At 43.6% G+C, this 12,702-nt stretch overlaps 1 protein-coding gene across 1 annotated transcript in view; it reads left to right on the top strand.

Annotated features, from left to right (window-relative positions):
• LOC115081981 (putative methyltransferase DDB_G0268948) overlaps nt 1–4,368 on the top strand; it is a gene marked incomplete at its 3' end in the record, with an annotated part of 47,266 nt that extends 42,898 nt beyond the window's left edge. Inside the window, exon 7 of the mRNA XM_029586220.1 lies at nt 4,265–4,368. Coding sequence (XP_029442080.1) covers nt 4,265–4,368 — 104 coding nt within the window. The remainder of the gene's footprint in view (nt 1–4,264) is intronic.
• Between the last annotated feature and the right edge of the window lie 8,334 nt (nt 4,369–12,702).

Below are 12,702 nucleotides of genomic sequence, written 5' to 3'. Positions count from 1 at the left end.
CCGATTTTATAACACGCACGCGCAAGGGGGTGCACACTAGTGCACCTTGTGCGTGCCAAGCCCTCAGGGAGACCAGCTGGCTTTCCCCGTTCCCCCCCCACCTTCCCCTCCCATCCCTTCCCCTACCTGTCCTGCTCCCCAGCCCGAAAAAAAAAACCCCATAGCTTTGTTTTAGAAGTTACGCCTGCCAGAGGATTTATGCTCGTAGGTCTTTGAAAATCTGCCCCATTATGTATTTGCACACAGTTTGGAAGTTTAATAAATAGATAGCACCCATCCAGACTAAAAAATAATTTTTTTAATTGCTTCGTTTACATTGAATTATTATAAAATATGTGTGACTTGATAAATGACTAATATTTTTCATTCCCCTTTAAACAAATGCATGTTTTCCAAAATGGGGCATGGGGAGAGAATAATAATTATGCATGGAAGTGAAAGGGCACCATCGGCAAAAACTTTACTTAGCACATACAAATGTTTGGAATTTTTATGAAAGTTGGCAACCCTAGCACCCAGGGATATGGCCATTTTATAACATACATATGTTTATGCATGCATGTTATAAAATAGCCTGGCCGAGCGCACACGTGCACCAAATTTTAAGTGGGCATGTACATGTGCGAGCAAATCTCACTTCAACTGCATAAGACAGGGGATTTTAAAAGGCCTCATTTCCAACAAGAAGAAAGAAAACAGAAGATCTATGAAGAGGACATCTGAGGCCTGGGCCTGGCCCTGGGCCCTAGCCTAGGCTGAGGCCCAGATGTCGGGATCCAGCTTCCAGACCAGGCCCCATGTCAAGCCTGGGTCAGGACCAAGGCCCCAGTGTTGAAGTGTTAGAATCAGGCTTCCAAGCCTCGGACTTGTATAGAGCCTAGGGCAAGATCACAGTGACCTATTGAGGCCTCAGCCTATGCAAAATCGAAGCTTTGGCCTGGGCCTAGGCCTTGCCAGTGGATCCCCACAGACCGGGTAAGTGGGGGCTGGGGGGGATCCTGACCCCTGCATTTTTCTGGGTGGGAGGGTTGGGTGGTGGGGACAGGAGGCCCTATTTCCTTTTTTTCTCAGTTTTTTTTTAGTGTTTGATTTGTTTTTTGTTTGGGTTTTTTTTTCAAATGAAAGAAATAAATTAAACAGTAATCAAAAAGAAATTTGTGGGGGGAAAAAAAATCTCCTGAAAACAAAACGAAAAACAAAACACATTTTTTACCACTACATATCCCTAATTTACATTTTGTTCTAATTAGGGATGTGCATTTGTTTGAAACAAAACAGGATATTTTCTTGTTTTATTTCGTTTCATTTCATATTGAAAACAAAAGGAAATAAAATCATGTTTTGCTTCAAAAAGGTATGCTGGCAAAAAAAAATTCACTCTGGGCCTTCCTCCTGATTTCCCCTTCTCCAGAAACCTCTTACCAAGTTGATGTTCTTCACAGGGTAGAAGCGACTCCTGATTGCTCCTTCCCAGCCAGTACTGGATTAAAGATAACACTGGCAAACCAAGACTAACATCATTTAGCATTTCTTCCATACAAATGTGCTGACTTTGGCCTGGACCTGGCTTGTGCCATTTTGTATGACAAAATTAACAATGATACTGGCCTCGGTCTGCCGATATCATTTTTAATCTCAGTAGCAGCAGGACTGCCTCATAAAGGACATCAATTTGGTAAGAGGGTCAGGGAGGGGGTATCTGGAGAAGGGCCCAGAAATGTTTTTCTTGGGGGAGGGAAGATGAGACTGACTTTTTTTTTTCGTTTCTTTTGGAGTTTTTTTCCATTTTAAATAAATGAAAAGGAACACAACAAACAAAACAAAAAAAAATTTCTGTAAGCTGCTTAGAACATGAGATAGCATGGTCTAAATTTTTTTTTAATTTAAATAAATAAATGAAAAAAAATGAAAAAAAAAAATCTGCGCACACTAGGGCGGATTTTAAAAGCCCTGCTCGCGTAAATCCGCCCGGATTTACGCGAGCAGGGCCTTTTGCGCCGGCGGCCTCGGAGGGAACAGAGGCAGGCTGCGCGGCTCGGCGCGCGCCGGCTGCCCAAAATCGGCAGCCTTGCGCGCGCCAATCCTGGATTTTAGCAGATACATGCAGCTACGCGCGTATCTACTAAAATCCAGCGTACTTTTGTTTGCGACTGGTGCGCCAACAAAAGTACGCGAACGCGCATTTTTTAAAAATCTACCCCACTCTTAATTTTACTCCAAAAATATCTATACAAAAATGAGGTGTAAGTGCTCGTGGATACTTTTCTCCTGAGCAGTTTTCAAGGAATTTTTGTCGGTAGCATTTGCTTTACCTTATAAAATACCTGTCTGAAAATTGCCCTCCCCTGTATGAGGGTGAAATTACATGCATAGGCATTCAGCTTTTGTTGGAAAAAGCATCTGCAGAGAAAGTAGGTGCAAATCTCTGCAGGCATATTTTTTTCCCTGGGTAAAAGAACTTGAAAAATTTGCAGGAATTGGGGCAGTTTGAAAACTGACCCCAGCAAAGGTAATTTTCCAGGGGATTTCTGCAGGTAAAGTAAGACTTTACCCACAGAAACGGCCCTTTAAAAAACTGTGCAAACAACACATGCATTAAATTACTCACATGCACACTGTGGGGCGGATTTTAAAAGCCCTGCTCGCGTAAATCCGCCCGGATTTACGCAAGCAGAGCCTTGCGCGCCGGTGCGCCTATTTTCCATAGGCCTGCCGGCGCGCGCAGAGCCCCGGGATTCGCGTAAGTCCCGGGTTTTTTTGTCGGGGGCATGTCGGGGGCGTGTCAGGGGGCGGGGCCGACCGACGCGGTGTTTTGGGGGCGGGACATGGCGTTTCGGGGGCGGGCCCGGGGGCATGGTTTCGGCCCGGGGCGGTCTGGGGACATGGCCGCGCCCTCTGGAACCACCCCGGGTTGCGTCTCGGCGCGCCATCGGGCCGCTGCCGTGCGTGGATTTACTTCTCCCTCCAGGAGGCGTAAATCCGCAGACAAAGGTAGGGGGGGTTTTAGATAGGGCCGGGGGGTGGGTTAGGTAGAGGAAGGGAGGGGAAGGTGAGGGGAGGGCGAAAGAGAGTTCCCTCCGAGGCCGCTCCGATTTCGGAGCGGCCTCGGAGGGAACGGAGGCAGGCTGTGTGGCTCGGCGCGCGCTGGCTGCCCAAAATCGGCAGCCTTGCGCGCGCCGATCCTGGATTTTAGCAGATACGCGGCTACGTGCGTATCTACTAAAATCCAGCGTACTTTTGTTTGCGACTGGTGCACCAACAAAAGTACGCGAACGCGCATTTTTTTAAAATCTACCCCTGTATGCATGCACTTTTACATGCCTGATGGAGAGACTTTACAGGGGCTGGAGCCTGGTCGGAATTTAGGGTTGCCAACTTTCAGCCGTCAAATATTCTGTTTAATAGCTTTGCTGATGGGGTTTTCACACTTGCCACTTTCACTGCCACTCTTCTTCACCCCAGGAAAATTCAGAAACGTAGAATAGAGCCCATCAACTCTGCCCAGTTTTACTTCCTGCTATATTGCCATTAATTCCAGTGGATCTCTGACTTTGCCCTCATTTTCTCATTTTCTGTAGTTGTTCCTTGCTTTCTTGAACTGTTATTGTTTCTCCCTCTGTCACCTTCTCTGGAAGCTTGTTCCATGCATCCGGAACCCTTTCTGTGAAGAAATATTTACTGATGTTACTCTTGGGTCTCCTCCTTCAGACCCTTATATCATGACCACTGGTTTTCAAACGTCTGTACCCTGGAAAGATTTGCATTTAACAGCTTAGGAGCCCAACTACTGTTTTGTAAAAGTTTTTAGGCCTCTGATTAAATTATGGACTGAAGTCTAAGCGATACATGAGACATGTATCCAGCATATACTGAATATAAAGAAGCTACCAAAGTGCATGCTATATTCAGTGACCTTTGTTTTCAGTTTTTATTTTACCTTTCCTGGGAATATATCAGTCTTAATACAATAAGAACAAAAATAGGAGTACTCAGTGGAAAAAAATGATAGCAGCCAACAAAATTATGTAGCCTGATATAAAATAACCTCCTTAATGAACCAGGAGGCATGGCTAGATTTCCTTTCACTATTTATATTGCCTTTTAGCTTTTTCCATCATTGTGGAGCCCCCTAACCAAAAATAACATTTTCTTTCATGTTTGAAATGGGGATCTCACAGCATCTGCTGATAGAAGAACATTAAGTTCCTCTGCTTTCACCTTGTCACCAGGGGACATTTTTCACTTTTCATTGTTGTGTTTCCAGATGTGGAGCATTCTTAATAATTATAAGGTCTATTCAGACTTTGAAATTCTTGAATTTGATTACCAAGAAATATTTGATGCCATCCCTTACCCAGACAAGCAGAGGTAAGACAATTCCAGTGGGTAGCCATTCTAGTCTATAGTACCAAAACAATACAGAGGCTGGTGGCACTTTATAGACTAAGGGGGCCAAAGAACTAAATGGTGAACAACTTTGCAAATGTGATTTTGCCAGATAAAACTGGCAAGTAACATGCATAATTGCATTTGCTGAATATTTATGTATGCTGTTTGCCATTTAAAAATGCCTAAATTAATGCTTGCAAAGCCATTTGCAAATAAACTAAGAGGCTCATTTACTAAGCCATGTTAGGCCATTTACTGTGTATTAAATGCTGCTTATTGCATGGTAAATGGCCTAATGTGGGCATAACGAGAAGCATTTGTGTTACTTTAGCCCTGACAATGTGCATATTTAAATGAGCTGATTAGCATGCAGATGCATAATCAGCTTATTACCAATCAAACCCATGCAAATCAAATACCATGGCTTGCTGAAAAAATTGCAGGCCACATTATTTGTCTTGGTTAGCTACAACTTGAGAATTGTAGTTAACTTCCCCTGGGAGCATCAGATGTTGACACACAAAGTCTGGCCCCCTGGAGGCTGGGACCTCAACCACTCACCCTAGCCCACCTCTGGACTCCTCCCCACTACTCAAAAAATAGGCCCTGATGGAGCCCCCCCCCCCCCCCCCCAGACTCTGGACCCAGCAAAATCCATATTTCAAAATGATGCCACCTGGCCTTTGCCCTTATCACAAGAGTATTTTTTTTTTGGGGGGGGGGGGGGGAGGAGTCCAGAGGGTGTGCTGTAGAGTAGGGGTCCTGGCCCCTGGAGGCTGGCTTTTTGTTTTCAAGGGGAGGGATGGGAAGTTGGACAGGGGTGGGACCTGACGGCGATTGGTAAATTTTTTATTTTATTATTTTAACTGTGAGCCACTTCCAAGGGCAGTGGAGTGTAGGGGTATGGAGTCCATAGAGACACCCGGGATTTTATGAAACTTGTTTTGTGAAGTGATTTGGGACCATCGGCCCCTTTAAGTGATGGTGTTCCCATAGTCCTGGGGCCACCATCGCACAATGTAAGGGGGTCATTTACTACAGTGCTAGTTTTCCCCATGGAATTTTACTGGGGGAAAAATACCACAGAACTCACAAAGCAGGAGGATTCATTTACTACTGCTTTGTGAGTCTGGCAGTATTTTTCCCAAGGGAAAATTTACCACCTTGAATGATTGAAGTGGAGATGCTCCCATGGAGGAGTTGGGTCAGGAAAGAGAAGTGCTTGCATAGTTCTAGTCTTTCAAAAATCTGTGCATAGTTTTGGTTGGAAGAAGTATCGGCAAAGAAAGCAGGTGCAAATTCTCTGTAGGTACTTTTTTTCCTTGAACAATTTTCAAAGTGAAAGCCTGTGTGTTTCACTTTGAAAATTGATGCACAGATAAGGGATAAAAAGTATGCACCGACTTTGTACCAATGTGGGCAATTTGAAAATTTCATCTATATTGAGGTATGAGCTATTGAGGACTGGATTCCACTTCATCATGTATATTTAGAAACTAACCATAGGAAAATCAGAATGTGGTTCCAGTTCTCTGCATGTTTGTTTCTTCTGTAGAGAAGAAAAATGAAGTAGGCATAATGTATCTCACATGAGATAGGTTTGGATCAGGCATATGACTAATATTATATAAAGATGATATTAGATCATTGAAGTACTATAGCTGGAATTTTATGAGCATGGATATTTGAAATTGCATTGCTAAAATAATTATTTTTATTTATTTTATTTGCTTTTTTATACCGACATTCATTGGGGTATGTCACATTGGTTTACATGCTAACAAGAATAATAAGATTACGGGATCTTATTATTTTTACATTGTAACCATATAACTCAATCTTAATATGTTGTAGTCATGTAACTCAAAAATCGTATTATTATTACATAGTAACCATAAAACCATTAAACATGGATAATTATATAACATTGTAACCATAAAAACCATTTTGTAGCATTTATGAAAGTTATATAACATTGTAACCATAAAACCATTAAGCATGGAAAGTTATAAATTAGCACTGACATCTCTAATGCATGGCTCTTGATAAATATTTTTATGATGGGCTAGTGTCATTTGAAAACATCATGCTTTGAAGGTGTTTTGTGGTATAGGACCTATGTGCTAAAGCTAACCTACATGCTCATGTAGAATGATATGTGTAAAGTCCTTCTGGTCACTTACTAAATTTATTTATTTATTTATTTATTTATTTATTTAAATTCTTTTACTATACCGATACTCAAGACGCGGACTTATCGTACCAGTTTACAATAGATCAGGGGAAACCAATTAACAACTATATAGAAGGTAAAAAAGTTACATCAAACAGGGAGCGAAAAACTTGGGAGCTGGAGGACAGGAAAGATATTTTGAAAACGATAATAACTGAAGAGTACTAAAATAGTCATTGAAAACCATGAAAACAAAAGACCGTGATGCAAAATCCGCTAGATTAAGCTCGGCTGTGGGTTAATCTTAGGTAATTATACACAATTTATGCCTGGTTCGATGATCTGAGATGGTATCACTCTTATTGCATGCACCCCTCTTCCAGTAAGCATTTTGGTATATGCTAGCCAGGGGTGAGGAGGACATTTACAGATATGTAGAGTTTGCCATTAGGAAACAGAGGAATGAGGAGTGTTTAAGTTAGTTCCCTATTAACAAGTGGGTCAGTAAAGAGCTGCTGAAACTTATCCCAGGAGACAGACTGATCTGCTCAGTCTATCTCGCTTTTGCTTCAGTTCTGGTAATTGTTGTGTCTCACCTATCAGTCTGCAGATTAAGCCCAGTTCCTGGAGACAGGATTCCACCATATGGGATCTTGTGTTTTTTTTCTACCTGATTCCACAGTCCTGTCATTGTGCTCATTTGCGATCAGGGAACTGCCTCATGAGTGTTTACGCGCTTATTTATGTCACATCTTGAATCAAAATAGGTGGAAACTGCTGTGTCAATAAAAGACCTCTGTACTTTTTCCTTCAATTCTATGGAGTGTTCCAGGGCTGTGTTTTGGTTGGATTGTATAATAGCTGTGATCTTGTTTGCAACCAATCCTGGGGGGAGGGGGGGGGGTTAGATAGGGCAATTCAGCCACAGCAGGACACTTTCCTTCCCCTGAGATTGAAAAGTGGGAGGGGGACCAGGGTATCTCCTAGCCCTGCATTAACAACACCACTACAGCTTCTTTTTTTTTAAATAATTTTTTCTTTATTGCAGTTTTTCACAATTTAACAAAGTAAAAACTTTGTAATAGTAATTGAGAGAACATAATAGCAAAATTGCAAATAAACATTATAGGATAATTATCCAGGAACAGTCTCTCATCCATCATATAGAAACATAGAAGGAGGAAGGGGGGCAGTGAGGAAAAAAAGAGGAGTTAACTAAAGAAATACAAATCACATCAGTAATCACACGTGAGACATCCCAGTATAATAACTATGACCGAACCTCATTAATAACAGGAACTAGCACTTTAGCATTCAGAAAATCACAGGATCAAAAAAATATATAAGTATTATCTTGAAATTTAATTATGCATTTGCATGTATAATGTAACATGAAACTAGCTCCTAAATTATAAACTTCTGAGCGCATATTCAAAAAAGCTTTCCTTCGTAATTGAGTAGGTCTAACTAGGTCAGGATATATATACAAACCCTGTCCCCCAAAAAAGGCAATTTCTAAATTCTTGAAATAATTTCTCATTACCAAACTCAAGTCTTGTTTGGAGAATAAAGAAACAAGTAAGACAGATCTATCAACCAATTCAACATCAGAACTTTCCAAATATTCAGAAAGTTAGAAATAATCCCCCTCACCAAAGGCAAATCAGATTGAGGTACTCTTTGCCTTTGAGAGAGAAAAATAATCTTCCTAACCAATGGAATCTTTAACACATCAGACATGTATTTCTTAAAGGTAATCAAAGGAAATCCACCAAGAACCTTAGGAAAGTTCAGCAGCTGCAAATTAAAAAGTTTTAAAGAATTTTCTAATATTTCCAGTCTTCTCAATGTATGTGTACAGTCATGCAAAATTGCTATTTTAGAAGATTGTACATTTTTTAACATCATCTCCAAGAATTTGTATAGATGAGGCATGTTCTTGGAGGATTCGCTGATAATCTTGCACTACTGAGTCAAGTTTCTCTGAAACTAAATCCAAATGTTGAGAGTAATCGTTGAAGATAGAGGACATTCCTGCAATAAGGTCCCATAAGGACTCCAGAGTTACAACCACCATTTTTTAAATCTCTACTTTAGGCCAAGCAGCACTGAGATTCACCATCGATAAAACTGGGGAAGCGGCTCCAGAAACACCTGCATTCCCCAGTGGTGAATCTAGAGGAGTAATTCCAACCAAAACTCCTCTCTCTCCAGAGATCTCCTGAATCGGGGTGCCACCCAAATTCGGCACAAACTCAGACACAGTGTCGGTGACGCCATCCAGTGGAGGCGCAAACCTGCCTCATCGCAGAGCACCCCAATGACACCGGCGTCAGAGGGAGAAGCCAAAGGTGGTTGACGTGGGTCAGGAGGGGGTCAGAGAGATTTCCTCAGGTAAGAACAGAGCTCCTCTCACTGCATTGTCAGTGGGGTAGACAGCCTCAACTCTGAGGTAGGAACTGCGTAGTGGCAGATGGTTCACTGGTCTGAAAGGGTAGTGGGTTCGGATGGAAAGACCCGCACTTTGCTCTTCCTTTTATGAGACATATCACATACAGAGAGGAGAAAAACAAGGCAAAACAAGAGTAAACTCAGACAGCTTGAAATGCAGTAACCTCTCACTGGCCATCTTAACTCTGCCCTGCACCACTACAGCTTCTGATCTCCAGCTGTCCCAAAGAAGTGATGTCAGACATTGGGACAGTGCTACTGTAGCAGTGGGGAGACCCCTCAAAGCACAGATTCAGGTTGGTTACCCTGATTTCTCCCTTCTCCTAGAATGGTCCTATTTGAAGTTTGTGATCTTCTAATTTGTATGTGGAGTGTATGTTAGGGATGTGCAGCCAAAACGTTTTCGTTGCATTCGTGATACGTATTCGTGAGGGGTCAATTCCGTTTCATGCGGAAGTATGGGGAATTCCATAAGTTGTCGATCTGTAAATACGTTACTACGGCGAGTTAAATTAGTGTCCCAGCTAAAATTAAAATTAACTACAACCCCCCACCCTCCTGACCCCCCCAAGACTTACCAAAACTCCCTGGTGGTCCAGCGGGGAGTCAGGAAGCCATCCCTGCACTCATTTGCCGGTTTCATCATGGCGTGTCACAGGGGCTACCGGTGCCATTGGTCAGCCCCTGTCACATGGTCACCGGCGCCATCTTGTGCTCCTACCATGTGACAGGGGCTGACCAATGGCACCAGTAGCCCCTGTGACATAGTATGGGCAAAGGCTATCGGCGCCATTTTGAGTCCTGGCATCGGACGGCAGGTCGCTCCGGGACCCCCGTTGGACCCACAGGGACTTTTGGCCAGCTTGGGGGGGCCTCCTGACCCCCACAAGACTTGCCAAAAGTCCAGCGGGGGTCCGGGAGAGACCTCCTTCACGTCGGCCGTCCGATGCCAATACTCAAAATGGCGCCGATCGCTGTCATAGTGAGGGCAAAGGCGATCGGCGCCATTTTGAGTATTGGCATTGGACGGTGATTTTGAGTCTCAAAATGGCGCCGATCGCCTTTGCCCTCACTATGACGGCGATCGGCGCCATTTTGAGACTCAAAATCGTCATCCCGCCAATACTCAAAATGGCGCCGATCGCCTTTGCCCTCACTATGACGGCGATCGGCGCCATTTTGAGACTCAAAATGCCGTCTGATGCCAATACTCAAAATGGCGCCGATCGCCTTTGCTCTCACTATGTGTGTCCTAGTGAGGGCAAAGGCGATCGGCGTCATTTTGAGTATTGGCATCGGACGGCCGGCATGAAGGAGGTCGCTCCCGGACCCCCGCTGGACTTTTGGCAAGCCTTGTGGGGGTCAGGAGGCCCCCCCAAGCTGGCCAAAAGTCCCTGTGGGTCCAACGGGGGTCCCGGAGCGACCTGCTGTCCGATGCCAGGACTCAAAATGGCGCTGATAGCCTTTGCCCATACTATGTCACAGGGGCTACCGGTGCCATTGGTCAACCCCTGTCAGATGGTAGGAGCACAAGATGGCGCCGGTGACCTTGTGACAGGGGCTGATCAATGGCACCGGTAGCCCCTGTGACACAGGCTATCGGCGCCGTGATGAAACCGGCAAACGAGTGCAGCGATGGCTTCTGGACTCCCTGCTGGACCACCAGGGAGTTTTGGTAAGTCTTGGGGGGGTCAGGAGGGTGGGGGGTTTAAATTTTTATTTAGGAGGCCGAATAAAACAGATATCTGTTAAATACATGGGGGGTCGCGATGTGTTTCGCCTCCCCACGTATTTAACAGATAGGACAAAATAAGTTGCGGATTACAAATACGTGGAAAACGGATGCACATCCCTAGTGTATGTGATGTGGAGTGTATGTGGAGTGGTTCTTGTATGTGGAGTGATCTTCTAATTTGTATGTGGAGTGGTTCTTGCGGAGTGATATTGTATTGATCCTCACTAGAAGGGCCTTGAAACATCTGTTTCCCTTTCTATAAACAAAAGACCCAGCAGGACCACCTCATATCATCTACCTATAAAGGATGGATGAGGATGAACAGGGACCCAGCTGATAGAAATGGAAGACTTTGAAAGTGGGGGGTTTTCTGTGTGCATTTGTGCCTGGAATTTTAATTTGCCATAGGTAACATGGTTACCAGTTCTATTGATTTTTTTATGCAGAAAGTGGTAGCATGTCAAATGAACAACAAAAAGGACTTTGGGAGTATACACAGGGTAACATGGCAAGTGTGATTACCTCATAGCCAGGTAAAATGTAGAATTACCATCAACAACTCACTGATAAATCAAGTGAGGGAGAGGGCATTACAGAAAACAGACAGGAGTGAACTTGTGCAAAAGCAAAAATGTCAATGCTCATGAGTGTGACAGCAAGCCAGAGGCCAGACATGGAGAGACCTGTTAGTGTGCAGTGCCTAAAAAAATCAGTTTTATGGATGGCTACTACTGGCCATTGAAGAGGGCTATACTATAATGCACTCAGAATGTGGAGCATTCCATTTGCCATAGTCCGCAGTGCAAATGGCCTTAAACTGTGAAGCCTGTAAAACCAGCAACCCAATGCTCCCACAGCAGTTTCACTCATGTGGGCTATATCTCTACAGTCAGGCCTCTCTTCACAGCCATACTTCAGATATATAGTCAAATCCAGGAGCAGAGTGCAGACCCCGAATACATCCCTCTGACCACTTTGATTTCTCAGATAATATCCAGTTGATCCACAACAAGACTCTAACCATTGCCATCTGAATTCTGTCAGCTTTCATCCTTGCTGCAAGTTAATTACCTTTAAGTTTGTTACCAGTGCTATAGATTCATAAGCAGTGCAATATGACAAAATCTAAGCCCACACACAGCACCACTCTGTCTCTGGAAACCACAAAGGCAGAAATCCCACCAGCAAATTCAGGAAACTACAAGGCCTAAATGGATTGTTACTCTCATACAGAAAGCCAGTGAAAAATATGAAATTATCAGAGATCAGCTTGAATGATGGTCGAAGATATGGCAACTGGGATCAATGCCAAGAAGTCCAGAGTCATGCATCTAGGATGTGTTAATCTAAAAGAGTTGTATATGATGGGGAGTGAAGGACTGCTGTGCACGGAGCAAGAGAAGGACCTTGGGGTGATAGTATCTAGCAATCTGAAAACAGTGAAGCAAAGTGACACGGTGATAGCTAAAGCCAAAAGAATGCTAGGCTGCATAGAGAGAGGAATAAACAGTAAGAAAAAGGAGGAGAAAATGCCCTTGTACAATTCCTTGGTGAGCCTCACCTGGAGTATTGTGTTCAGTTCTGGAAATGGTATCTCAAGAGTGACAGAGACAGGGTGGAGGAGGTTCAGAGAAGGGCAACAAAAATGGAGGGGGCTCCATCAAATGACTTATGAGGAGAAGTTGAAGGACCTAAATATGTATACCCTGGAGGAGAGGAGGTGCAGGGGAGATAATGATACAGACCTTCAGATACCTGAAAGGTTCTAATGATGCATAATCAACAAACCTTCTCTGTATGAAAGAAATCAGTAGAACTAGGGGTCATGAAATGAAACTCCAGGGAGAAAGATTCAGAACCAACATCAGGAAATATTTCTTCATAGAGAGGGTGGTGGATATCAGGAATGCCCTTACGGAGCAGGTGGTGAAGACAAAAATGGTGAAAGATTTCA

This window comes from Rhinatrema bivittatum, unplaced genomic scaffold, assembly GCF_901001135.1.
Source record: "Rhinatrema bivittatum unplaced genomic scaffold, aRhiBiv1.1, whole genome shotgun sequence".
Taxonomy (NCBI): domain Eukaryota; kingdom Metazoa; phylum Chordata; class Amphibia; order Gymnophiona; family Rhinatrematidae; genus Rhinatrema; species Rhinatrema bivittatum.
This window is presented reverse-complemented; position numbering and strand designations above follow the sequence as displayed.